The sequence below is a fragment of the Haliaeetus albicilla genome, chromosome 24 (assembly GCF_947461875.1).
Source record: "Haliaeetus albicilla chromosome 24, bHalAlb1.1, whole genome shotgun sequence".
Classification (NCBI taxonomy): domain Eukaryota; kingdom Metazoa; phylum Chordata; class Aves; order Accipitriformes; family Accipitridae; genus Haliaeetus; species Haliaeetus albicilla.
This window is the reverse complement of record NC_091506.1, coordinates 7,489,786-7,517,622: the sequence shown is the minus strand read 5'-3', so window position 1 is coordinate 7,517,622 and position 27,837 is coordinate 7,489,786. Positions and strand designations below refer to the sequence as shown.

Sequence of the window (27,837 nt, the reverse complement as noted above, 5' to 3'; positions counted from 1 at the left end):
ACCATTAACAGTGAGTCGGGCCTTGTTGGAGTAGGTGGAGCCAAAGTGGTTGGTGATGATACACTGGTAACGCCCTTCATGGGCAAAGGTGACGTGCCGGAGGTGCAGAATGGTGGTGTACTCCATCACCTCACCATCCTTTGCCCGCACATGGGCAAAGTTCTCGATCTCGGCATTGTGCAGCATCTCATTGTCTTTCTTCCATGCAAACATCATGGGGGAGCTGCTACTGCTGGCGGCCGAGCAAGTGAAACGGATGTCCTTCCCAAGGACAGCCACTGTTGTCTCAGGCTGGATGATGATCTGTGGCTTGGGGAAATCATCTAAGAGAAAACAGCAGGCATAGTTAGTTCTGTACTATGAGGAAAGACTGAAGCAAGCAAAGACATGCAATGAGAAATGAGTAGTGCATAAGTGAAAGACATTATTGCACATCTGCTTTTTACATCCACTGTTGTCTGCACCAGGAAAGCAGCTTGCTCTTGCAAAGCACTCCACCATCGAGACTGGCTCTATAGTGCAGACGTGCCACGCACAACTCCACTGAGTGGCTAGTCTAAGCTAGGACTCCCATTTCTCTGGTTTGTTCTGTAATCAGTGGACTGAGACCATCACTTAGTGACCTCAAACACCTACAAGATGCCTAGCTCTCCTCACCAATGTAGCTGAACCTCAGAAAGATACTATGGTCTAAAGAAAATACATTTCCTTACACAACCCATGCATGAAGAGCAATACTGAACTTAAAACTTCACCTCCAGGCCTGCATTAGTGTAAAGCAGGAGGGGAGAGCAGGAGGACACTTAAAGGGCTGCAAATGCCAGCTCTAAGGATAAATGCTCACGAGCAAGGCGACTGCAGCGTGCACTGTCAAAGCAGAAGCAATTGCATTTGCCTGACATCCGTCTGGGATGGAAAGCTTTGCACACTCTCTCTCTGCCCTGAAGTTTGTTGGTTTTAGCAAGGTTCCAAGCAGATTCATTTATTAGATTTCTACAAATGGTGTAATTTAATATTTGACTAAGTTTTAATTAAACAGCCAGGCCTCTGGAACCAGGAGTACTAGTGCCTGGAGGACTTGGCAGGCACTGGAGAAGCAAAGCTGTCTTTGCTTTGTGATGTTGCTGTGGGGATGGAGCCTTCATGAGCTCTTCTTCCAGATGAACACAGCAAGCCTCCCAGACTTGCTCAGACAGAGGCCACCTAGGCAGAGCCCTGCTACTCGGATTGAGAGGGACATGGGACAGCAGCTGGAACAAAGCTTTTGCTCTGTGTTTACTGCAAGTCATGCATTCAACTTAGTTAAATAGTGTTTTCAGAAGCTCATTTTTCCTTCATCAAACAGCCATGTGCCGCTCCACCCAGGATCCACACTGGCTGGATCCACACCACAGGGTTTGGCTCACCAGACCAGGCCTTTATTTTGCCCAAATGCTGGATGCATGAGCAGCATCACTTTGTCATCCTCTGATCATTTGTGTTTCTTTTCTGTAGGAGAGGGGTAGTAGATGTTTGTGTGTGCTGGGTATTAAGTAAAGCTGCTTTGCAACCACAGCTCAGGTGCAGAGTCAACTGCAGTGTTTGGGTGGGGGAACAGCAGTAGGTGCTGTTTAGAAAAAAAAACAACCGTAGGAGAAGAAAAGATTAGAATGCAACTGTTAGCCGTCGGTTGGTTCATGTGTAATGCCTTGCTGGCCCAAAAAAAGGAGCTGTGATGGAGAGATTCTCCTCTGCTTTTTTTTTTTTAACCCTTTGTTATTTCCAAGAGGGAGAAAAAGTGAGTGAAGAACACAAAGCCACAGAAGAAGCTCAGAATCCTGCGGATTGAAAAAAAATTACAGCTGCAGTCTTGGTAATATCAAGTGGACTGGGGAAGTCTCTGTGCAGCCCCATCTGGAAGTGGAACAAGCATTAGTCCCTTTTGATTTAATACTCAGGGAGCCCCATAAGGAATACACTAGATGCAAGCAATGCGCTGTGTGGTTTTGGTGGGAAATAAATTGTAGCCAATGACAAATTTTTAAAATGCAGGCTTAGGCTTCCTTTGATCCCATTGAATAACAAAACAAAACAGAAACCCTCTCATAATAACATGCTAGTAGTCAAAGAAAATGTTTCCCAAGTGAGTCCTACCCTTCATACAACCAACCTCAAAACACACAGGCAAGACTTACCACACACAAAACTTTCTGGCAGGATGGCAAAAATGCTCTTGCTTTTTAGTGACTCAGGATGGGCGCAGGTGGCCACCACAAAGGATTGCAGCTCTTTCTCAACTAACCACTGGGGCAACCATTTCAGCTGGCAATCGCAGAGGAAGCTGTCGCTGTTTATGTGGCTGCAGGGAAACAAAACCAACACGAGCCTGCTGTGAGTCCCGCATGGAAATAAGGCTGGAAAGCTCACAGCCCTTTCATGTTAGACACATTCCTCCCTCCCCCCCAGCATGGGTGGAAGGAAAAAAAGGACTGCAGGGTTGTCCTCGAGGCACTAATGATGTTAAATACATAACACATTTAAACAGCATTTCATCTCCACATAGAGCAGCCCGCTCCTGTACTCCAGTGACACTCCCTAGATATTATATTTATTAACCAACTTCCAGAGTGATCCCTAGGAACAGACGAGCAACACCATCCCTGGCTTAAGTGAGAGAAACTGAGGCAGATCATCTACAAAGGAGACACACAGCGGAGGCACAAGTCAACGGTACAGCCTGTCTTGCTCCTATTTCTCATATCTAATTACCACACATGCTCCTTCTCTGCCTCTGTGGTTTAAGCATCTTTGGTGGGGACTGAATTCAGGACTTAATTACTGAACAGTGAGAGGATTGCCAAGTTCCCACTGTAAGACCTCTAGTTCCATCAGTGGCCAACACCAGAGGAGTAAGTGAAGAGCCTGTGCCTGCCTTCTGTAAGGTACATGTTTGCACACCAGCACCACCAGGGATAAGAGGTATAGCTGATTTTGTATTTACTGATTAACAGAAGCAGTGGAAGAGAAGCAACCAAAGACAATTGTGTAAACCCAATACAAACAGGGACTAGTTTGGAAACCAAAACACAAAAATATTTCTCAGCATCCTAACAGTAATTTAGCACCTTCTGTTAAGAAAAGAGCTGTGAAAAAGGGGTGCTTCAGGATTTTTTTTTTAAATATTCTGGGCCAAATTGTGGCTCAGCACAGCTCAGAGGCCAGTGAAGAACTGCAAGTTTACACCAACAGGGAATTCAGACTTTGGTCTGGTTTCATCCAAGATGCTAGGAAAACCCAGTCTGATCCCTCAAATCGAATGTGAGGATGCCTCAGAGACTGGGAAAATGGCCCTGGACAGAGAAGTCCTGTCCTGCAATACTGCAAGTTGTGCAAGAGCAGCGTTATCAAGAGCAAAGAATTCCAACTCCAGCACTGTTGTAAGAAGATGTGAATCTCCTCCCATTTTTCTACCTGATAACCTCTTGGGAAATCCTGAAGTCTGAAACTAGCCAGGAAAGGGGAAAAGAAAAAAATGGACTGGAGAGGGAGGGAATGAGGGAACACAGAGATCTGATTTTCCAAAGATGTCCACTTTGCTGTCCTAGAAAGATGTGTAGCCCCTAATACATGTGATGGCATAAACACTGCTGGCTAGTTGGGACAGGTCAGAGACCCTTAGTATTTAAGGCTTCAGTACAATGCATTCTGCATGTTTATGTCCACTGTCTGAAAGCTACCTTCTCCATGGTATAAAGGTTCCTTCACAATATCTGGGACCCCCCCAAGCTCTTCTCTAATAAGATGAATCTTTTGTTCAATTTTGTTTCAAGAGCCAGTGCAAAAGAAGGTGGTTAAACAAACAATGGACATGCAACGCTTATCTTATTCACTCCCCAGTCACTGGTAATGAATGTCATTGCTAACAGTGACCATCTGATTCCCCTTTCCAACATCACAAAGAAGAATATGAACCTGCCCAAATACCAAATAAACAATTTCTTGTTCCACAGACATTGCACTGCTCCAGTGTATAGCAATGCACTGACAGTGGATTAAATATTTATGGAGAAGAAGAGAAAAGGAAACCAGGCAAGACTGGAAACAGTGTCTGATAACAGTGCAGAGCCCCAGCCTGGAGCACAAGCAGCAGCTCTGATAACACATCCGTATTTTTACACCAGAAGGCTGGATGACAAGTGGATCCAGTTCAAATGGTGCTTATCACTGAAATGTCAGTACTGTATACAAACCCTAAACATAGGTACAGCAAAGGAGCAGATGGGCCACTGGGAATTAAATCAGTGGCAGCGTGAGAAGGAGAGATGGCTAACAGGACCAGGGCTGGACTTCCTGAGCGGAGATGAATAATTGCACAGATGCGAACCTGCTGGAAGAACCTGTTCCGATGATCTAATTTCACTCACTATTAAATGCAAGATGTTCCCGTGACATCTACTCATGTGTAAAAATACCCTGCAGAGGAGGAAATAAATGAGTGGTAATGCCGATAACACCCCGTTGGAAACAACGTGCTAATTCTCACGTCCAGGGCAAGAAGGATCCCTGCCTCCTTAATGGTGTGTACAGTCCAATTACTTACAGCTGCCGCAGGCTCTTCATCTTAGCAAAGGCATCTGCTTGAATTGAGCGGATGGCATTATCCCCAAGGTTCCTGCAGAACACAACCAAAGGCAATGTGAACAAAAGGGATGCTATGGCTGTGATAAAGTCTCTCCATGTTTCAGCAATGACTCTAGTAGCAGGTGATGTGGTAACTCCTTGTTAAGGCCATATGCACTTGCAGCTCAGAGAAATGGTTTTCCACAAAACACTTTAATATCGAGTAAGTATCGCAGAACAATAGTCAAAAAGAATTATGGGAATAAATCACTAAGTCATTCCATACTCCATCTTCTCACTACACTTTCTCAGTCTCAGCTACCTCCATCATCCATAGCTCAGAAATTCCTCAGTCCCCTCGATAACCAAAGATAGTCAGGAATGTCGTATCCCAGGCTAGACCTTCAGTAAACATAAAGAAAGCAAATACTTGCACTAAACCGCATCTGAGAAGTTATTTGAAAGTGACTTTGAGAGGATACTATTGTGTTCGGAAAACATTGCAATGTTTCCAAAAGAAGGTATTCTTAAAAGTTTCCTTCACAACTATTGCTAATTAAAAAATTCACTAGTCCTCTGAAAAAGGATAATGTCAGACTTGGGGTTTAAGTTTACTAAGTGAAGTGTAGGACAGGCAAGCACTGCTTGCAGAGCAAAATCTTGGTAGAGCATTAATAAGGGCACCTTTCTCTGGGAATGTACCCCCACAGTCAAGCAGCCCTAACCCTTCAGTATGCTCTCAATGGTCATAACATTTCATACAATCAACAGCCAATAAAACATCTAGAGCAAAATCACATATACTTTAACTTGTCTTAATTCAGAAAGGAAGTTATTCATGAATCACTGCTGGAGTCATCAGCCTTGGGACAGACAAAAAAAAATTACATAGCAGCAGCCAAAATTTACTCCTTGCGAATCGCTCTAAGGCAGTCGTGCTGAATGGGGATGTTCGGTGCCTGCATCGTAACCAGTCATTTGCAACATGTGTCACTGCCAGAGCCTAGATTTAGGACAAAGTTGGGGCAAGGGAGGAGGAGAGAGGGCTGCATCTGAAATAGCATATTTTCATTGCTAACAGCCTGCAAAGAAGTAATGTGCAAGTCAAGGCGATATTTATCCAAGAACAAATCAAAAAATTAAGAGCATGCAGATTTGCCATATGTTCTATAACTTTGTTCCTGGCACAAAAAAAGGCCAAAGTTGAGGCGGACTTATAATGAGAAGGAAGCAGGTGGCCCCCACAAATGGACTGGCTTCTCAGTTTACAAAGACGCTATTAAATTGCTAGCAGATCTCTCAAGCAGCTACTTTTGGCAGACCCCCCTTCCCAAACTCTGAGGCATGGTGGGTTACTCACAGGTGCTCCAGGGCCTCCAACCCTGAGAATGCTTTCTTGGCCACCGACTTGATCTTGTTTCCAAACAGAGTTCTGCAGTTTCCAAACATCCCATGCCAGATAAACAGAAAAAAAAATGGGGACAGGGGGGCAGAAAAAGAAGGAACACAATTAGTGTGGCTTTATCTGATATACACACTCAGTGTAAGTCCTGGGAAATCTGAACTGCACGGAGATTAAGAGGGCTGAAGTACACTCGCTTTCTCACTCTTGAAATTAAATCCTTTTATCTGTATTCGAATTTAATAGTGATGACAGCACAAAAGGGAATGTGCCATATCACGTAAAAAGGCAGGTTTGCTCCAGTGCTTGGAAACCAGCTTGCTGAGTAACAGAAGGTCCCCTCTATTCTTTGCAGGATGGCTGTAGATAGGATTAAGTGCAATGACAGTTTAACAAGATTTTGGTCTCTCCCTGCAACACTTTTCATTTCTGACTTCTTCCCAGATAGTAAAAAAGTGGTAGTTTATTCCCTGCTGCTTGGCCTGAACAGATATCCACACACAGGGCCTGAGGGCTGTCTCTTGGCTGCACGTTTATACAGCAGCTAACTGAAGTGACTGCCGACTTCCTTCCTTGGCTTATTATAAATATAACAGCAAAGGAATATAATGCAATAAATAATAGTCGAGTGGTAATTTCAAGGGGCAAAAGGAAGAAAAGGTAATGTACAGGGCTGAGGAGTGTGCTTGCTCGCATCTGTGACCAGAGAGCATTCCTCCCAATCAGCAGACAGTGCTATGCAGTGGCAAGAGGGGGACTATCAGCAGGCAACAGCCAGCTGGAGCGATCACAGCCAAACTGCTATCTGCAAAGTAACAGTTCTCTATAAATATTGACCAGTGGTGATCAGTCAGGGGCAAGGTTCATGCAAAATGGATAGTCTCCTCACTTGTTTTAATAAAACATTCACCAGTGTCATTAATTAGGAAATGTTTTCCTTCTCCAGGTCCTCTCTGTCTAAGGTTTATCTTCCAGGTGCATCTTTTATCACTGCCTGCTTCACATGGTACCCAGGGCAAGTCATCATTAACACCTCAGGTAAAAAACGGGCACATGAGTTTTCCTTCAAGATTTTTCCTTCAATACAGGGTGCAACCTATATCTGCACCCTAAAAGGCTCTAAAACTATGATGGTCCCACTGCTTCCTACCAGCTGGGGAAAGGAGGCTGGGGTACAAGATGGAGCACGTGCAGCCGTTACACCAGCAAATACACTTGCAAGAGCTTGTTAGGGCTTTCCATAAAGCACCCGTCAAATGTCGGGGTAATTTGGTGTCTCAACACTAGCACCCAGAAAGCCCAGTTTCTGTGCGGATGAAGCAGCAGATGCCACAACAGGTAGAAAGGAAAATTTGGGCTCATCACGGTTACAATAGTGAGGATTGAGACTGTATCACCACCTGCCCTTGCAGCCTGTTGTCTTTGGAGAGAATTTGGGTGCCTGCCACTGAGCAACACTATGATCCCAAGTAGGTCCTCATAAAATCAATCACCCTGATGGTTGTACTGCTGGATGAGCCACCACTCTAATTCCTGAGTAGACAGGAAAGGCCAGTTACTCCGAGCTCCATACAAAAGGTCTGTGCCCTCAGAATCACAAACCTTACCATTCTAGAGCAAAACACAAACAAAAGCTTCAGGCAGTGTCCCTCCAAGCCTCCACAGTGAGACACAGACTTGAAGCCCGTTCTTATGGGCAGAGTTAACTTGGTACAAAACCACAGTTGAATTTTCAGAGCTGTGTCCCTTCATTAATTATTTGATAAGAGGTGAGAATAAAGACAGCTATTGTAGGTACGCTGGTGGCTGCAACCTGCTTTATCAACAGTATCGTTCTAAATATCTCCAGTGAGTTTTACTGAGTTCCTTGTTACAGCACCAAAACCAGGGTATCAGAGGTCCTATTTATTGCATGGCAGTGTGTGTGGCTTTTTGCTCTAGGTGAAATACCCCAAGCACCAAAGGATGAGTGCAATCATGTGTACCATCATTTGGTAAAAGGGATGTTGTATTTATGAAGGCTTTGAAAAATCCATTAGAATGATTAATATAGTAAATAATTTACTATACGCAAACTCTGGTCGTATAGCTGCATCCATACAAACTAATATCTGGAGCCATATTCCCAAATGAGGGTGTTATGCTGAACTTGGGTTTGATAACTGGAGATTTCTGTTTATTGTTTACAGTGGATCTTGGACTTTGAAAATCGGATATACTAATTATATCTGTTTATTTATCTGTGCAGAGATAAGCAGTATGTCTGGGGATGTGAATACACAGTGTATACACCACTTGTAGAGGTGCATACAATTTTATGGCTATATACATAAGAAATACATAAACACACTGGTAATAAAGCCATGCCCCAGCAAACTCATTAAAATCATTACGCCTTTCAAATTTCAATTAACCACTTCTCCAATTCTGAAATAGTTTGAACCCAGCGGCCCCCTTCAAAGGAGTGCGGCACGCTGGAATGCAAACGCGGCGGTATGCAGCTCCACAATTAGCCTGCTGCTGCAGTCCAGAAACGCTCCTCCACTGTCAGCAGAGCTAGGCGCAAGCATACTCTCCCAGTGATTGCATAAGTGTAATTACACGCTAAGCACGCAATTCATTAGAAAGCAGCATTTTCTCCTCCAGCCAGTTTTGCACCTGCAGGAAGATCTCAGTCACTGAGTGAGCCATCAAAAAACCGGTTACATTTAGCAGCTTGAATAATTAGGAAACTCCTTGTTCCCCAGCGATTCCACTGATGCTTTTTATGCTTCGGTGCTTCTTGACTCCCTCTTTCTTGAAGCAACATTTTAATTTAGGCCTGTGCTCTCCATCCTGCAGAGCTTCATATATAATTCAGAGAAGGCTAAAGTGACTAGCCTCCCCTCCTCTCATTTTAACACCTTCATTTCAGCAAACAACCCTCTCTGTGCTAAATCCTTTCAGAGGCTAATCTGTGCCAGATCAAAGGGGAACAGCTTTTAAGGCAATCTCCACAGAGCTGAGGTGATTATTAATTCATTAGAAGGTCTCCTCTGAAGTGCCCATTTATTTTTTGTATGCTAATGCATTTAAAGCTGGTTGACGGTTTAAACACAGGCCCTAAATCACGCAGTGAAATGTTTGCTGTAAAGGTTGATACTTTATTTACGAAAAAATCCTGCCAGAATGATACTCACTTCAAGCCTTAGATGAAATTACAAGTTTGGGATTTACGTGCTGATGAGCTAAAACAGACCTGAGCAGATCCCTTTAAAAGTGACCACTCCCGAATGTCCCCAGAATGCCTCTAGAAATATAATGAAATAATCTCATGTTCTGAGGGTTTTTCTAGCCTTACATTCTGGCTGACAATGAACGATCCCAGCAACCTGTCTGTCCCACAGCAGGTTCACTCTGTTAGGTAATCAAACCACTCCTGTCTGCCCAAGACCAACCTGATCTACACGCTCTTCCATGCTATGAAATTCGCTGTGATCGCCCCCACAAACCATGGGCACATGTCCTTCCCTGCATTCAGCCAGACTCAGAACTGGCCCAAGTCCATGTGCAATGAAAGACAGAGGTCAACAACGTGAAAAAAGATGCAAACCTGGCTTCTTTAGACTTGCGCAAGCCCTTGCCGCATCCTTTGCTACTGGCAGACAAAACTAGCCATCTTTTGAAGCCGTTCCTTTTGCTGGATGATAAACATCAGATCAGGCCATGGCTACTTCACAGGGGAGTGATAGCTGCTCTGCCCAGAGCTCCGAACAGACAACTCGCACAACCCCGCAGGCTGCCTCTGCTCCCTTCCTTCCTCCTCCCGCTCCTTGCCGTAAGTCCTGGCCTCTGCCTGACCCCCACAACTCATCAGTGCTCATTTCTCCTGGTTGCTGAGTCAATCCTTTTGCTGAACTCTTTCCCTCAACGCTGTCTCCTCTGGCTTTTTCACCTCTCTCCCGTTATCTGCACACAGACTTTCTAACATATCCCGACCACCACTTTTGCTCCCATGCCAGTGGCCATGCTGGAGGGATGCCCTGCGGTGGATGTCCCACTGGGACAGCTCTCTCTCCCCGCTCTCTTCCCTCCACCTTCTCTCCCTTGTCAAAGCAGCACTACAGACTCTCAATCCTCCAGCCTGCAAATCCCTCTGGACAAAGCCTCTGCTCCCACTACCATTCTGGCTGCTCACATGGTTGCGCTGGTTTCTTCAGACAAACCAAAATCTTCAGCAACAGAAGTCAAGGACTCTACCACCCACTGCATCTGCTCCTCTGCCTTTTTTCTAGCAACTTGTGGGAATATTTCCCAACTCCCTGTGCACGGCAACTCCTACTGGCCTCTCTCTCTCCCATACTTCTTCTACCTCCCTGCCTGACTCCCCCAGTTGTTAAGTCCTTTTCTGCCTTCTCCCTCACTTTACTTGCAGCTACAACTTGGTTCCCCTCTCCTTGGATCCAGTGACTCCCCTCAACAATGATCAAATGCCGTCTGTGTCTGTGACTTCAAATTTTTCTTCTCCGTCTAAGCATTACATCCCCACGAATCCTGCCATGGCTCTTCCCACTCCCCCAGGAGTCTCTAATGAGAGCACGACAATATACCGCCTGCCAGGATTCATTCTAGCCATCTGCTATCCATCGAGGTACTTTTACTGCACCTCTGGCTGTGCCATCTCAGCATCAGAGACAGCATGATGGGGGGGTGCTGAGAACTTAAACAAAGGCAAGAGGTAATGATTAGAAAGACTCTTGATTTGTCACAAGCCATCAGAGACTTCTCTGACAGGACTGATTTATATAGCCGATTTCAAATGGAATACGAACAAGTACAGAGCAATGTGAAAATACTTGCAAAGGCCAAGCAAGCTATAAACATTTGCAAGGCGCATGCTTGCCTTAGGTTTCTTTTTATCTCTTTAAGAGCCTATGCCCCATGGTGCCTTTAATTGTCACTGCACATGGAAGCAAGCCCAAAAGATCACTCTCAGAGTATCCCACAGAAACGAATCCTGTTTCAATCCTCTGTTGTAACAGGAAATGGGGTGATTTTTCTCTTCTGTTTATTGTCATTTGCTGCATCAATCAGTGCTTCGCTGAAGATTGCAAGGGGTCTTTTTTGTTGCTGCTTGTTTTCAGAAGCGAGGAACAGTTGTGCTGAGTCTTATAGATGAAAACAACTTAAGTTACTCTCTCCTGTGTCTCTGAACTAACTACAGCATGTGGCACCATCTGTTCATCGCTTTAAAAGGACTATAATCACCTCATATCTGCTTAGAAACACAAGTGCTTGATAACCACATTTGCACTCTTGCAGTGAGCCTGCAAAACTACTATGTCTCAGGTTTTATCTTGTTCCAAAGGGAGGAAGGCTGCGTTGGAGGGGAGAGACCCACCACCACACAAGCACACAACACAACGGCTTTGCAGAACTTCAAACCCAGGAATACTCACAGCTTGCTTAGGTTTTCTAGGCCTGTAAAGGCTCCATTGGTATCTTCTATTGTGCCTGAGATGTCGTTGTGGTCCAGTTCCCTGGGGAGAGGACAAGAGAGATCTTGTAATTGGTGTCTTAGTCCTAGGCTCATCGTTAAAAAGAAATGGAAGAAAGTTTGGAATGCCATACGAATAGCTTCCCATTTTCTTCTGACAGCTATCAGAAAAAGCAGGGTCCTGCAGCAAAGCAGCACTAATCACTTTTCCTGCACTGAGCCATGCTGAGATGGTGCATTCCAAAAAAAGCCCTGGCTTTTTCCTAGCTGAAACCCTCTTATTTCTGAAACAGCAGCAGTAGCAGATAGCTACTTTTTAACAAGTAGGTTTCAGACCTTTTCTAATTCTGTGCATCCAAACAAAAGGAGGAAAAAGAAAATAAAGTCCCCAAACTAAGCTGAAAGAAACAGCTGTCCTTAAATGCTACTATCATGAATTAAGATTAACCTTGGCTATTCCAATGTATACATGTATTTATCTATAGCTATATCTTAGGAAGATGATTTGGTGTATTTTCTATGAAGTTGCATTTTTTTCTGGCAATGAACTGGAAAGCTCAACAAAGGAAAGCACCATCATCCCTACACAAGTCTAACTCTCTGTATAACCACTTTTTAAAAAAAAAATGAGTAAGAATTCCTTTTTCACAGTTAGCTTCTTTTGGCTTTCAAATTGACCATCAATTACAAAAGTCAAAGAGGTCTGAAGAAAAACAAGCACACAGAACAAACAGAGAGATCCACAAAAGCTGTTTAAACAGTCTGTTTAAAAATCCTTCCCTCCTAGCTTTAATTCCAGCTAGCAATGAATACCCAGCAACACAGACAGAAATTTATCATTTCTAACGTTAAGTAAAAAGAAAGGAAAAATAAATAGTCTTTGTTGGTTTTGTTACATCACTCTGATTTAAAACCTGGCAAAACCCAACAATAAAGCAAACTTAACCATCCAGATAACCCCCTGAACCCTCGGGTACTCCTTTCGCACCTTTTGAAGATTATTATCAGAACATTTCCAGTTTAAAAATATTAAGACCAAAAAAAGAAAAACCAAAGCCCCCTGCATTTTGCAACATTCCAGACACAGGCATCATAATGTAGCTCCTGGGCTACGGAGCACAAATACACAAGAACAGAACAGAAATTAAAAAAATCCCAGTTTCAATATTGGCATGCTTTTCCCCAGCTGAGATGGGGCTGAGACTTTTGCTCTCAGTACCTAAGCTGGCTGCAGTCTTTACTTGTTTCTCAGCTTTGGTGTGTGAACTAAAGATGTGAAGGGAGATGGCCAAAAGCCACAATTCCTCTTTCTCAGCTGGCTTCAGCATGAGACCTGAATCTCACATCCCTGGGGAGTCCTGGACTAAGCCAGCATCATTGTGGATGTCAGGGCGATCCGTGGGTTCATCTATGCCAAAGGGATGGATAAAAACTCAACATCCCTGCGGGGTGTGGGCGCACATAATGCTGTGGTGGCATAAGAGACAAGTCCAGGAGAGACGCTTTGATGTGCTGACATTTTCAGCGCCATCTGAGTGGGGCAGGAGCAAATACATCCTCCTGGAGCTAAGTTTCTACGTTTCCCCTATGGTTGCCAAGCCAATGCCTGTTGTTCTGTTTGTTTTTTAAGGGCAAATCCCTTCTCAGACATTTCTCCTCTTCAGCTCCACCACGGGCTACTGGTCTTTGGACCAGCAAACCCTTTCCCATGGCAGACACAGACAAGTGGGAACAGCCTGTAGGACCTCTCCGACACACGCTTTTATTAATTGACTGCCACACATTGTGTTTTCTTAAAAAAGGAAAAGAAAATGGTATTGCTTGTTCATCCAGAGGCAACTCAAAGGTTTAGTGTTAGAAAGGAGGAATAAAAACCTTTTTAACAAATGAGTGAAAATAGAGGGAGAGAGAAAAAGAGTGGGGTATTTTGGCCTAGGTCTCTTTGTATTCAAACTCCTCTCCCAGCCTCTGTTGCCAATTTCCTATTCTTTCTGGCTGGCTGAGCTTGAATGCTCACAGCCTTGTTAATCATTGTGCTCCGAGGTCTCTGGGTCTGACCTCTATTTGAATAGCTCCACATTTCAGCAGTTTCACACCCACCAAAGGCTCCCCAACAATAGGCCATAATTAAAGCATGCTCGGGTCTTTTTCACCAGGTGCAGGACCCAATAGGCCTTTCTCTTTATTAAATTAGAGCTCGCTCACACACTCCCTCTCTGCCTCCCCCCTCTGCCCTAGACATAAAAGAGGCTCCACATTCACTGCAGAGCAAAGAGAACTACCAGCTCCCCTTCCCCTCCATTTTTCTTTGGAAACCTTTAGTTCCGCTCTTGACAGCTGCCTCAGAGAGGTCCCCTTCTGAATGCCCAGTGGCTGAAAGGCTTTGGCTTAAGTTTAAAAAAGGGAAAAAAAGCAAACAAAACCCAAACTCACTTTCCAGTCACTTCCTTCACTGTGAACTTCAATAAAGGAGAGAGTAAGATGCAAAAAGTACTGTGAAGAGGGCAGATCTCTCTGTTCCCATTTCCTTTTAATTACTCAGGCCACAATAGGCTTCTGAAGAGGAATAAAAGTATCAAAGTGCGGTTTTTTCATCTGAAGGAAGAATTAAATCAGCCTGCTGAACTCAACCAGCCTGGGAGCATGGATGGTGCTATAACACAGATTGTGAGAACTTTGTGGTGTGCCAGAGGAAGGTGCTGAGCCCACAGCCTTTGGAGACAGAAGGAGAGCAGCCAGCAGCTCAGCAGGTACAAATAAGGGAGACAGGGGCAACACAGCTGCAGGAATGGACAATTACTAGAATTAGATTCTCCATCTTCTGATGTTTCTAAGGCAAGCCCAGATGTACTTCAATCTAACGGAGCTTTTGGGTTTAATAGTGTATAATAGTACAATTCTACAGCTGGCATTCCAGAGGAGGTCAGATTACCTAATGATCTCTACTAGCCCTAAAATCTTAGAAGTTGGTATCCAGACTAGCAAGCTCATTTCCAGTGCCACATTTCCAGGTATTATGTTGTGTCAGTCACTTTAAAATAGAAATCTCTGGTAAATGGCCATAGCCACCACTGGATGGTTCATGTGCAATTCAGTATTAGGGCGCATGAAACTTTCCTCTTGATAGCATGGCTACTTTGTTGTTGTTCGGGGGTTACCATGAAAATCAGAGCAACAGAACATTTCATGACCCAAGTGAGCCCAATTCTCCATTAAAGACTTCTGGTTGCTCCCATGGTTGGACCCAAGTCTGGTTGAAGCTTCATGTGCTGTTAATGCTTCTGGTATAATCAGATCCCAAACCCAACCTCTGAATTTCTTTGTGGTTTTTTTTTTTTCTTCTTAATACTGTGTCAGCCCACAATTTTATATTTATTATTCAATTAAAAAAAAAAAAAGAAGTAACAGCATGCAAAAATGCTCGATAGCACATTTAAGCGGATATTCAAACTTCCAGTGTTGTCAGTGGAAGGAATCATTTCCTACTCCTCCTGAGTGCAGAATGACCCAACAGAAACTGTCCTTTCCTAAGAATTTTAATCAAAGTCAATATGATAGCAAGAGAAATTCTGCTGTTAGCTGAAGGACTGAAACCTCAGGGATTTTTGCTCAGCTGGGCTAGATTCAGGATCCTGTCCTATGTTCTCATGATTTTACTCTGGAGCCCTCTACTCTGAAAGCACCCTACAACACTGAGAAGTCCAACTGCAATTCTCCTAACTGCTCTTAATTAAAAAGTACAAGTTCACTGAAGTTGAATAATGGGGTAAACACAACAGCTGCTGAAGACAACAGAGCAGCGTGTAGGGAAGTTTGACACTGAGGACACAGGCACCCAAAGCAACCGCAAAGCAGAACAGAGGGAAGATGGGTGTTAGCTGACAAAAGCTGGGAGCAACTTACAGGACACGTAGGTTTTTGAGTCCCTTGAAAGCACCTTCTGCAATATGATTGATGGAATTGTGGCTCAGTCGTAGTACGTGCAGTCCCCCAAGGTCTGCCAAGCTTCCCTCATCCAGCCTGGTTAGGTTGTTGTAAGAGAGTATTCTGAGGAAAAAAACCAAAACAACAGCCCTTGTCAATCCAACCAGTATTTTCCAAACTTGTCTGTGCCAATCAGTGCCTGCCTCCCACTACCACCTTACAAAAGGCTATGTGTACTGGGTGGATACATAACAGATTGACTAGGAAATAAGACTGCAGTCTGCAAATATTCCCACAAGATACCCATGGGGCAGCCCAGATGACCATAAGGGAGCAGGAGGCATTTGGTACCCAAACATAGGGAAGTCTTCTGTACAGGCAACAGAGAGGCTCCTCCAGAAGTGAACGAGAGCAATAACCTAATACACATGCTGTCAGTTATGGCGGGGACGAGCTAGTCTTTCTCCTGAACGGCTAGGTTAGGGTCTGGGAACACCACCCCTCCTCAGTCCCCTGGTTGTGTTCAATCCTCACTCCCATTTGGACTCCCGCCAAGGCTTACAGGAAAAAGCAGTTCCCTCCTTCCCCACGCCCTGCAAGGTGGAGAGTGACGTCAAACAAGACGGATTTTGAAGTTCACATGCGCTCTTGGCAGGGTACAAACTTCTGTATTCAGGAGGTGTCTTATCGTTCTGCACTTGTGCACAGCAAGCCCCAGGCGTCTGGGTGTGGGTGTCTCCACAGCCTGCTCCACCCCACTCCAGAGCCAAAAGCATTTCACCATAAGGCAATCGAATGCTTCCTTTCATGCAAAGGAAGGAGGAATCTATTGTAAACCAGCCGCCTTCCCTCCCGCTCCCCTTTGTCAGAGTGTACAGTCTGCTTGAAATCTTCTCCACTTAAAAGTGACTAATATCGGAAGATTGGGTTTTTTCCTAGTTTTCCATCCATCTCTTCCCCTTGCCTGTATTATCTCTGGTTTTGGAGATTTTTTTTTTTTTTTTTAAGCGCTACTCCTGTTGCAGTTTGGAAGCTGGTAGGAAGAAGCTGCAGTTTGGAAGCTGTTTTTCTCTCCCAGCCAGGGTGCAGATGAGGCTTCTGAGATCTGACACTGAAGGCAGGCCATGGGAAGCTACAAACCATTGCAGACACCTCACACACTACGCAACCACCTTCTATGCAAGCAGTAAAGCTGCAGCATTGCTGATGTTGAAGGCCAACTTGGCTCATCAAATGAGGGACCTCCTGGGGTAGCAGCAGGCAGAGTCACTGGTCAGTGACCTTCAGCCTGAAGCATTCACCCACAGCTCCCTGCTACGAGTATATTCCTCCTGATCTCTGGATGTCACTGCAGCTGGGTCAGCCCTGCAGGGCTACTGGCAGGTGAGTGTGACCTGCAGTAGCCTCAGCGCTAAGTTGCCTGCACGCTGACATGTGGGGTATAAAAAGTGGCAGTCATCTACATACCACTGCTCACATTTTCTCAAGCTTATCTCTTTACAAAGGGCAGTTGCATAGGATTTTTGCAAATACCTTAGTGACCTGGGAGCACAAGTCACTTCAAAAGATGTCAGGGTTTGGGCTGCTAAACTTTTCAAAAAGTGGAGTCATGCAGCTTGAACAAGCACCGAAATCCCTCATTGTACAGACAACAAGAAAAAAAAAACAACCAAAAACTCACTGCGTTCCAAACCTCCAAATTCCTCTTCTAGTACTGCCTGTTAATGAGTCTGCTTAAAAATGTGTCTAGGGCTTGCATGAAAGTTACTGCAAAGCCAAAACCTAAGCCAAAACCTAAGTCAAAACAGACACATACTCTGAAGCACTGAGAGTGTCATTAACTTGGCAAATGAGCTGCCTATCTTTTAGCTGTGTGAGTAGGCAGAGGGCAAGCTTTGGAAAAAATTCAGCAAAGATTAATGAGTTTGAAGAAGGTATGGGACAACATACTTTCATTCCTAAAGAAGTTGTAGTGTTAGTTATGAAGAACTGGCATCCGGTCAAAATTATGTCCTCACCTGCGATTAAAGAATTTGGCTTAAAAAAAAAAAAGTGTTCAAAAGTAATCCTAAACCTGGCTGAGAAAAAAAATTGTTCCTTTTGATTCTACACAGAAGAGTTCATGCCACAGCTGGTGAAGGCATGTTACCTCTGTTCGTTCTGACGCCACCTCAAGATGGATGGACAGCAGCAGTATTTAGAGGACTCTCTCAATGGCTGCAAACAGATGGAAGGTTTCAGGAACTAATACACCTGGCAGTGACTTCCTTCAACATGTAAGGGCTCTGCTTCCTGCCAATGGGACAGGCCAATTTGCAAAAACGGTACGTTTCTCTCCTCGGCAGTTTAGATTATCTGGATTGAGGGAAATCAGCAGGTCTCTGCTGCTTCCCCTACCTTGTCATTTCTCCACCAGTGAGAAATCACTGGAACAAACAAGTGCAAATGTTTATCTACACAGCCCTTTTGGCCAGGCGAGGAAGTGGGAGAGCAGCACGCCAAAAGTGATATATAAAGGGGTTAACCAGAAACCTGTTGTGCAGCTGGGGCTCCTGCTGCCAGACAGTTCTGGACCAGGTACATCTAACACATTTCATTCCCATTGACCAAACTACAGGTAAGAAGTGAAAGGAAAGACCCAGCAGCCAAGTCATCATTTACCTCTGATTAAATCCTATGCTCCCACTGTGGATTTTTCCATGATGTTGATGGCCTAGCACCTGACTGGTGAATACAATCAGCCCTTTCTCATGCCCATAACAAGGCAAGAGCTCTCTTTCCTTGTTAGCTTTTACATCAGACCACAGCCTTCAGGTCATGTTTTCTCCCAACAACTAAAGGAGAGACAACTCATCCTTCAGATGACCACCTCCTTCCTTAGCACAGATAAGCAGGGGTCTAGCCACCTCTCTTTCTTCGGTCAAGGTCTTTGAAATTAATTCCCCGTACAACCAGAGACAGTGCTTTCTGATAACTGAAACCCAGCAGATTTAGCAATAGGGGAGGTAAGCAAGGATCTTTTAGTAAGGAATGAAACATGCACATTCAAAGAAGTGCACAGAGGCAGCCTAGATGTATCTAGCACTTCCTTTCCTCACCCTTCAATTTCAGAGCAGACCACTCCTACCACTCTTTGGCTGTGAGAGTTTCAGTTAGGAGTATCTGATGGCTCCCTGCAGCAGCCTTACCCTAAAGGCAACACCTGCAAGAGCTTGTAATATTTTGCAGAGATGTGTGCTAACACCCACATAATCGCCTTTCAGATCTCACCTAATGTCGTCTCTGGCCTCACACTCTAGCACAATCCTGTTTGTCAGGCTGAGCATGCCCCAGTGGCTCCTACCACCTCACACCACCAGGCATTCTCCAAATCTACCCCATTCTGCACCAGCGCAAGCGAAGCCTGCACTGGGTTTCTGCAGTTACTGCAGAGGATGGCCTCTAAGGCAGGACAGCTCACCATTAGCACTACTTGTTGGCAAGAGATCCCAATCCATACCTGACAAATAAAGGACTCAGTATGACGTGCAACCTCCCACCTAAACCTTGAGGGTTTGCAAAGACAGTGTCAGGTAGAAAAGACAAGCATAGTTCTCCCTAAATAGTTCTGATGTTAGCTCTGCAAGATGCAAATTGGGGCTTACCGATCCCATCTGAGCCCAGGCTGAAATAAAGCTCCAGCACAGGCACCAGATATTGGGTTCCCGAGAGCAGAAAGCTCCCAGAGCTGTGCTACTAACACAATGCAGTGATCTGAATTTGGCTATTCCAGGGATCCAAGTGTGAGTGCCCCTAGGAAAGCAGACTCCCCTTTTTTGATGCCTCAGATTTAGGCAGGCCACAGGGAGAGCACGGTGCCGATTCTGATCTGTTGCCTTGAAGATTTCTCCACTGACACTTCCTTAACCTAGTAAAACATCACTTGAGAACCTGCACACGAAGGAACAGTAGCTGTCTACAGCACTGTGCCAAGCAAAGGAGCCCTTTAGGCACAGACAGTTTCACAGCAATTTGAAAAATTAGTTAATTAAACAATCACATATGTATTTAAGTAAAACCAAAAATAAAATATGTCCTTGTGCCTCCCAAAAGTAATCCACATCTGAATGAATAATTTGGGTTCAGCAGAAGATCACAGCTGGTCACTGGGCTAACACATTAATTATACAGCTTCTAAACTTAAAGGAATGACATGTGTCATGTCTACCTATCTCTGAATCCACATCCCAAAAGATTAGGGATTCACAGCTGGGTAGGCAGATACCTACCTTTAGTCGGAGTTCAGAGTGAGGCCTCTGAAAGCAGGAAGCTGTTTTACCGTACTGCTTTTTGGTGGATAGGAGAATGCCTAACAATAACAAGAGATTTCCAAGAACCAAGCAGAATAAATTACAGTTCCACTAACCACATGTCAAGTTCTCCAAAGAAAAAAATGAATCTTTCCACAGTTCCACCAAGGGGATGACAGCTACTTCTGTAAATACTGCAAGCATCCACGTGTGCCTCTTCAAAAAGGCATTAAGCAGTGCCACAGACCCAAAAGATGCTCTTCTGGGGCTGTCCTCAGCAGCAAGGCTTTCTTTCGTTTATCAAAAAGACTGTATTCACAGCTGGAAATCTCAGGAGAGCAAAGTCAACGTATTTACTTTTCAACAACTGAGCCCTACAGGAAGGGTAAAGTGTAAACAGGAGAAACAAGGAGAACTGCCTTTAAAGGGCCAAATCTCTGCTGGTTAAAAACGTGATTGTTCTTTGTAATACAGAGGATAAAGCAAAGCTTCCTTCAGGCTGTACAGTCATTATATAGCAAGCTGTGCATGTCTTGTAACTAGCTAGCTAAAAAGCATTGGCAAGCCACAGATCACAAACTCTCCAGGTCTTTTGGCACTGTATACTTTTAGTGGGTTCTAGTCTTTGTTTCTGGTGCAAACGTATTTTTAAATCAGGTGCTCTGAAGGTCATAACATCATGAATAAGGGCATCACTTAGGAGGCTGCAGTTCCTGCATTTCTACAGGTTGGTATAATGGGAGCTGTAAGCCACGTGATTGGGAAAAATCCTTACTCCCCTTTCCTGCCAATGTTAGATTAGCATCAAACCCCGCCCAACCAACCACAACAGAAACCAACTTACAGTTCATGCAGCTTCTGACAGAAGCTCCAGCCATCAGGGTTGATGCGTGATATGGAATTGTTACTGAGGTGAAGCTGGTGCAGAGATGAAAGGCCATAAAGAGAGCCACTGTTTACTTCTGTCAGGCTGTTATACTCCAGGTGGCTGTAGAAAAAAATCAGAAGGAATTGACAGATAAGCAAATGGTCAAATGCTGAAGAATTTCCAACAAGGATTGGGATTTTAGCCATTCCTACGCACCTTTCTACATACCCATGTGGACACATGCATGTGTGGGCATTTCCTGTGCAAGTGAAGGATAGAAATTCAAGGACAACACAAAGGAAATGCCCAGAATGAGCTGTGACCGCAGAGGTACGCTCCACTGCAAGTAAACTGGGCTTAAAGCATCCCATCCAAGTTTGTATTTGCGGAGTCTTAGTTGTGTGACAGCAGCGTCCAGAAACACGCTGCCTTGATCACTTATGACCTCGCAAACACACTTGAAAGCCAACTGTGTTGGAAATTTCAAGCATTTCTCTGCAATAACTATTCAATTTGTTCTCTCGTATGGAAAGAGCACATCCCTGAGATAGGCCAGCTTGATTTCTAGGTATCCCAAGAGGCAGAATAATCAGGTTTGCAACACAGACTGTCCATGTATCAGTCAAAACAAATTTGCAGAAGCCAGAGGAGCTTTTATTTAAAGACCAATTGAGATCTTACTGAATGTTCAAAATTGTTGAACTGTCAAAGGAATACTGCCACAGCTTGAAAAACGGGACTTTTTTATTGAACTCTTGGTAAAGCCATGAGCTTTAGTAAACTGTGGGTCAACTACACAGAAGCTGCTGTAGCATGGCAGAGCTCTGTGCATGCAGGACATACAAGGAAGCATGAGGACTGGCACAGGTGCCCACAGGTCTCTGATGGGAGTCCTTGCTAAAATGCAGAGAAGGACATGATAGCAGGTAAAGTCTAGGCTGTTTAAGGAATAAGAGCCCATCTCTCCAACTTACAGAACTTGCATCTTGGCTAGACCCCAGAAAGCCCCATCAGTCAATTTGCTTATGTTGTTGCGTTGGAGCTTCAGGACTTCCAAGCTGTCCAGCCCCTGGAATGTCAGGCCTTCAATCAGGCGGATGCGATTCCGGTTCAGCTCCCTAAAATCACCAAGGCCATACAAGTTTATTAAATCCCAGTCCTTTCTCACGAAATCATCTGTGCAGCATACAATGGGGACAGCAATGCCAACAACTCCTCTGTCAACGGTTCCCAGGAGACAGCAGAAGCGCACCGGAAATTTTCAATCCCAAAGCTAGCCAGGGAAGTCAGCTGGGTGTGATCGCTTAAATAAACTCACCCGGGGACAGACTTTCACCATAGGGAAATAACAGAGACAGTGCAGCAATTCCTCTTCATCCCTCCTCGCTCTGCATTTCTTTTAAGCCATTTATCCTTTTCATCAATTTTCACACTTCATCTTCTCTCAAGCAGAGACACCATTTGAACCAACACAGTTAAACATCAGCATTATTTCCCTTACAACCCATTGTTTTTACAAGACTTTTAATAGCCCAGTAAAAACGTTCTCTGAAACAAGTGGGTGCCATAAGAACTGTGAACCCAAGAGGAAATTTTATGGCTAAGTTTGAAAGGAAAGCTCTCAGTTTCCCTGACAAACTTCACATTTTTTCCTATTATAAGAAACCAATAAAGAGTGAAATAAGTTGTTTCCAATAACAAGGCAGTCTTAGTATTTTGTATATACAAAGATCTCCAACTTGGTTCATTAAATTTCTTTTTCTTTTTTTTTTTCCCCCCTGGGTGGGGAAGGACTAAATTTCGGGAATACCTGTTTTCTGAATAGCAACGTGAAGGTTTATCATCACAGCATGCTTTACCAACCCATATCAAACAGTCTTATGGACTGCTAGTCCCAGACATACCAGGTGACAACCCAGTTCCATAAAGTCAGTGGAAAACTTCATCGACGCAATGCACTAAAGCTGAAGATAGAGCTTTTAAAATGGATGCCTTTCTGCACATAAAAGACTAACCTAAGGGTAGTTCCCTATTCAGCATTTGTGTTGAAGAAAATGGTGGAGGTTACAACATCAGAACTTGTTTTGGAAAACATGAGGAAGCCATAGAAATTTTAAGCTTACTTTTTAACTGCCTAAAAAAACGACGTTAAACTTGCACTCAAATTGAGTGTGATTAAAGTCAAGTAAGCAATTAAAAAGTTTGCAGGCCTAGAGACTCTTGCCTTACTGCACTTCCTAGGCTATTAGTGAACTACACTTTGCCAGAAAAAGAACTGTACACAAACTCCACAACACATCAAGTCTGTATAACTTGCAATTCATTCGTGTTTATTTCTAGGGTTAAACAACCAGCTGTGAGACTGTCTTTAAGAGTACCAATTACTCCAACTTTCTGTGAAAACTGCGTTCCTAAACAGATTGAGTTGACTCTCATTTTTATTAGTTTTGCACATGATGCAAACAAACACAGCAGATTACAAGCTCTCAGTCAACGGACAGTAACTTCCAACTGAGAGGCAACAGACTTTCAAGATGCATACGCTGTTGCGTCACACTGTTCAATCCCAAATTGGCTATAAATCCTACATGTATGCAAGCACAAATGCACACCCGTTCTTTAGACACATCTTGGCTTAAGGATTGTCTCTCAAGTGGTTACCATTTAGAGGCATGAGTTCCAACAGCTTTTGTGGACTTTGTTAACAGACAGAGGTTGACCTTTTGCCTAGCAAATTTGATGGAAACACTGCAACAGGCCTCAGGCTGGGCCCATTTCTCCAACAGCAGCAGAAGGGAAAAGCTAAACCATCAGTGCTACTATTTTAAACATAAAGCATATTTATAGCTGCAGATGTCTATGCGTCCCCATGCAGCTCCTGCCATACAGACTGCAGGCAGGACAACAACGTGTGTGTTAACTCATCTAGAGTGCTATTTTCTCTGCCCAAATATCACCGCACAGTTTAACAACCTTCCGTCATTGCTTTTTTATTGCCACATAAAGATACCTGTGTGGTCTTGAAAAACTAACGTGGTAGGTGAGCCCTGTCACTCACAATAGAAACATCTTCCAAATCTCTCTTGTGTCACAGACGCCAGCAGCTTTCAAGGGAATGGATTTGTCTTATGCTGTCAAGTGCACAAGATGCTGATGTCTGCTGCAGCATCCCTCCCTTCCCACCTGATCAAAAGAATGGCCTGAAAAGCCAATAGTTACAAGACAAGAAGGACCCTCTCCCAATGTGTTTTACTAGGTGCTGGCAGAGGTCTACTGCACAGTGTATTCTAAGTTTTATAGATAGCAGGTGAGGAAGGGTGACATTTGGTGTGCATATCCTCAGGGACATTTTGTCTCCATAAAGTGTGGCTGAGCTTAATTAAAGTGTACATTTCTACTCACAGTTGTATTAGCCGGGGTAGCCTGAACGCCTTGACAGGAAGCTGAGTGATTCTGTTTTTACTCAGACGAAGTGTTAGCAGGGACCGTGACAGACTATCAAAAGCACCAGGCTCCAGGGTGCTGATTCTGTTGCTCCCCAGGTAGCTGCAATAAATCACAGCAGAAAAATGAACAGTTCTGTCAGAAATCTCCTTTTATCAGCATTTAGTTGGTCTCCAGACAGGCTGGTGAAATTACAGCGGTGGCTTCAAGTCAGTTGGATTTCTGGTTGCACAAAGAGCACAGTGCCTTTCCCAGAGCCATGTGACAAATGTGGAGAAGTGCTGCACACTCCCAGGAGCTCCTTGATACCCTCCTACTTCAGCAAGGCAATTTGGAGTGGAAGCCAGAGATTGGAGAATACTCCAGTGCAGCATGACTCTATTCATTCCCCATTTTTCCCTCAGCATCTGTCGCAGGGCTCTTTCTTACTTGGACCCTAGTCTTAGCCACAGAGACTGTTTTTACAGGACAACAGGCAAACATCAGTCACAACGCCACTCTCTTATATCCTCTTACAACCAGGGGCAGAAACTTAGGTGCAACCTTTAACGCAAGCAGATTATCTGTCTGCACCTCTTCAAAAGTACCTAAAATACAGATTATTTTATGTTTCCTGGAAAAGGCAAACACCTCTATTGGGAGTGTGTTACTCTGCTTAACCCCTGGCGTTCTTCAAACCACTAATGAGAGATTTCTGTTCTTAACATTCAGTAGCCACTTGAATGATGAAATAGTCATTTCCCCTTCCCCTCTTCCAGATGCACATGGGCTGATCTGGGAAACAGCACATATACTTCCCACTGGAGAAGAGACACAGGTCTGCTGCAGACAGTTCTTCTGGCTTCTAGTTCTCCAGCTGTAAAGACACCCACACCCAAATGATGCAGGATACCTTTCCTCTGTTACAACATTCCCACGCAACACGATTAATAATAATCTGCATTCTTTACAGATACATCAGAAACCAAAAGACAGCTCAAAAAGTAACTTGACAATAGGGACAACGTGCTACCTTCTAATTCTCCTTTGCATTTAAAATCCTGACAAATAACCCCGTACTTTGTATGTTCATTCCCTCTCCTTTTTTTAAAGAAGGTTTGAGGCCCTTTTCTCTGCTGTGGTAACTCAACAAAAGCTGTTCCCAACAAGAAAAACTCACAGCTCCTTTATGTGAAGTCCCTGTGGAAAGCAGCCGTTTCGGATTTCCGTGATGTCATTGAAACTCAGGTCCAACGTTTCCAGGGTAACGTAGGGCTTCAGTTGACTTGCTTCAATGCTGCGGATCCTGTTGTGATGCCTGAAACAGCAAGGAAGAGAAATGGAGACAATTTAGTTCTGTTAGAAAAACAGAAAGACTATCTGAGGCGGCAGCAGACCCACAGGCTGGGCCCCGAGTTCATACACTCGGACCTACGGTGCTTCTTCAACAACTGTCTGAGAAGAAACCCACACCAGACAGACCTTCTCTAATCCCCATGCTGTTCCTATGGCTAGAGAGACTAGCTCAGAGATATTTGCAAGCTTCCAGGCACTTTTTCTGGTATGGTACAAGACGTTTCCCTTCTACAGAACTATTGACTCCATTAATCAGTTTTTCTTCCAGTAATTTGGGCTCGGTCTCCTACAAGCCTGCACTTCTGGAGTGGATTTGTTACATGCAAGGACTGCAGGGCTGGATTTTAATCCCACAGGCAAGGAACACTGATGAATGGTTTAAGCAACCTGCTGATGTTTTACACAGAGGATGGGATTTTCAGAGCAGGAAACAGACAAGTAAATATGATCTCAGCAAAAGTTACAAAACATTGTTTCTTTAATTCCCAAAGATTCTTCTGAAAACTCCCAGCTTTGGACTATGTTACAATGATTTGTAATGTACAAAAATACTGTCAGAGGGCTTGCAAATGTTCTTGCAAATGTTTACTCATCTTTTGCTACCTCTGTCCCACTGGGCAATTAGGACAACTCTGCACTGCCAGTGCTCTGCCTGAGCACCAACTGCAGGATCAGACCCTGTAACATCACCTGCATTTGCTGCTTTACCAGTAGCAGCCTAAAGGATTCAATCTAATGTTTTTCTTCAGAAAAGGTACTACAAGCTCTCCTCAGGGTTTCCACAGCCACCAAACAGTTAAATACCTCTAGACCTCATCTGTACTCAACAAGGTCTAACTAAAAATCCCATGAGTCCTTTCCTCTGACTGTTTTCTGTCCTGAATCAGTAGAGAGAACAGTAATCAATTAAAAAAATACATTGTGCATTAGTCACAAGAAGTTGAGCACATGCCTGATGTGAATTTAGACCAGTCACTGATATTACTGGCAAGGCTACAAGTGATGCACTCCAAACAGAGACGCTCACCAGACACTTGAGAACTTGCTGAATAATAAGAGATAGTAGAGAGGGTTCAGACAAGTACTGTGCCTTAATCCAGTCGACTACCTACTGAGTAACCAGAAGAGGAGACAACAGCCAGTGAGAGCACTCTTGAATGCAAACCAGGACGTCCCAGCTCTCACGACAAAGCATCAGCTCTTTGAAACAAAAAACTGACGATGAGCCAACCACAGCCTCCCAGGCAGTGAAGCTGATGGGTGTCTAGGAGCCTGTCTTCTCCAGCCTCATCCCCATTTCAGGCTCTCCTATGGGTTCAGACAAGCCCCTTTCAAAGAAAACCTCTCCCACCGAAAGAAAATACCAATAGCACAAGGCAAGGGACCTGCTCCCTGCACTGTGATCTGCTCCTTTACCCTCCCTGTTATTAAAACCAGATTGTTTCACCACAACATTTGCTGGTATCTGTAACAGGAAGAGGGTAAAAACTGCATCCCCAGAACAATTTGCTTTCTGGAGACTCACCCTTTAAACAGCCAGCACACATCCCTCACTTATACTGGGGAAACATTTGCAAAAATGCTGCTTTGACTAAAGAGTTTAAACGCTACTTAATTAATTCAGTGCAGGCTCACAAAACATTAAGGACAAATTTTACACCACTATAGCAGTGTGCTGCTAATGCTATGCAAAAAGGTGTCAAGTAAAATCAAAGGAAAGTCATAACTTATGTCCCCGAACTGGTTATTCCATGGGTTACAGGCACGCAGGTCTCTATGGCCACAAACTGTATAAAATGCAATAATATAGCTACTATTCAAATAACCAATATTCATTTACAACTAGGAATAAAGACTGAATTTTCACATTCATGCACATAGTAAAACAGAGGTCCAGTGAATTTATACTATAGTGAGACTAAAATACAGGAAAATTCACTACACCCAGAATTTTGTGACCTCCATAAGCTGAACACATGGGTGAGGGGGATTTCTTTTCCCTAAGAACTAGTTTCTTTTGCAATGAACTCGATTAGTAGAATCATTAAGTTCTAAAATTTAAATCTTTTTTCCTTCTCAAAAGAAGAGAGTCCATTAAATGTGTGTATGACCCTGACCCAGGAAAGTACCTCAACATAGGCATAAGTGAAAGCAAACACCGAGCGTGTTCTCTGGAGCTCTCCTGAAGCAGGGGCTGTGAATTCAGCTCTGATCTCATCTAGGCTGCGATGGCTGAGATGAATCTGGCCGTAAATTAACAGGAAATGAAGGCTTGTGCAAATGAACGTGGAGTATCTATAAATTACCTGATAGTCCCTGTGCAGGGCAGCTTAGTCTCCAAGGGACTGAGAGCACAGAGTGAGTTTGGACACGAAGTGCTCTTCAGAAGCCAATGTTATTTTTTTGGAGTATTAATATTCCTGTGCTTTAGTTGCTCAATGTATATCCAATCTGCCCGCCTGCCAGATCCCCCAGCCCATCCCAGAAGACAGACCTTAAG

At 44.1% G+C, this 27,837-nt stretch overlaps 1 protein-coding gene across 1 annotated transcript in view; it reads right to left on the bottom strand.

Moving 5' to 3' along the window:
- Positions 1-27,837, bottom strand: part of LRIG1 (leucine rich repeats and immunoglobulin like domains 1) — a 95,777-nt gene that overhangs the window by 8,656 nt on the left and 59,284 nt on the right. The window contains 10 exon segments of the mRNA XM_069811900.1: positions 3-323; positions 2,175-2,338; positions 4,580-4,651; positions 5,960-6,031; positions 11,440-11,520; positions 15,381-15,524; positions 20,535-20,678; positions 21,533-21,676; positions 23,961-24,104; positions 25,162-25,299. Of these exon segments, the coding sequence (XP_069668001.1) occupies positions 3-323; positions 2,175-2,338; positions 4,580-4,651; positions 5,960-6,031; positions 11,440-11,520; positions 15,381-15,524; positions 20,535-20,678; positions 21,533-21,676; positions 23,961-24,104; positions 25,162-25,299 (1,424 nt within the window).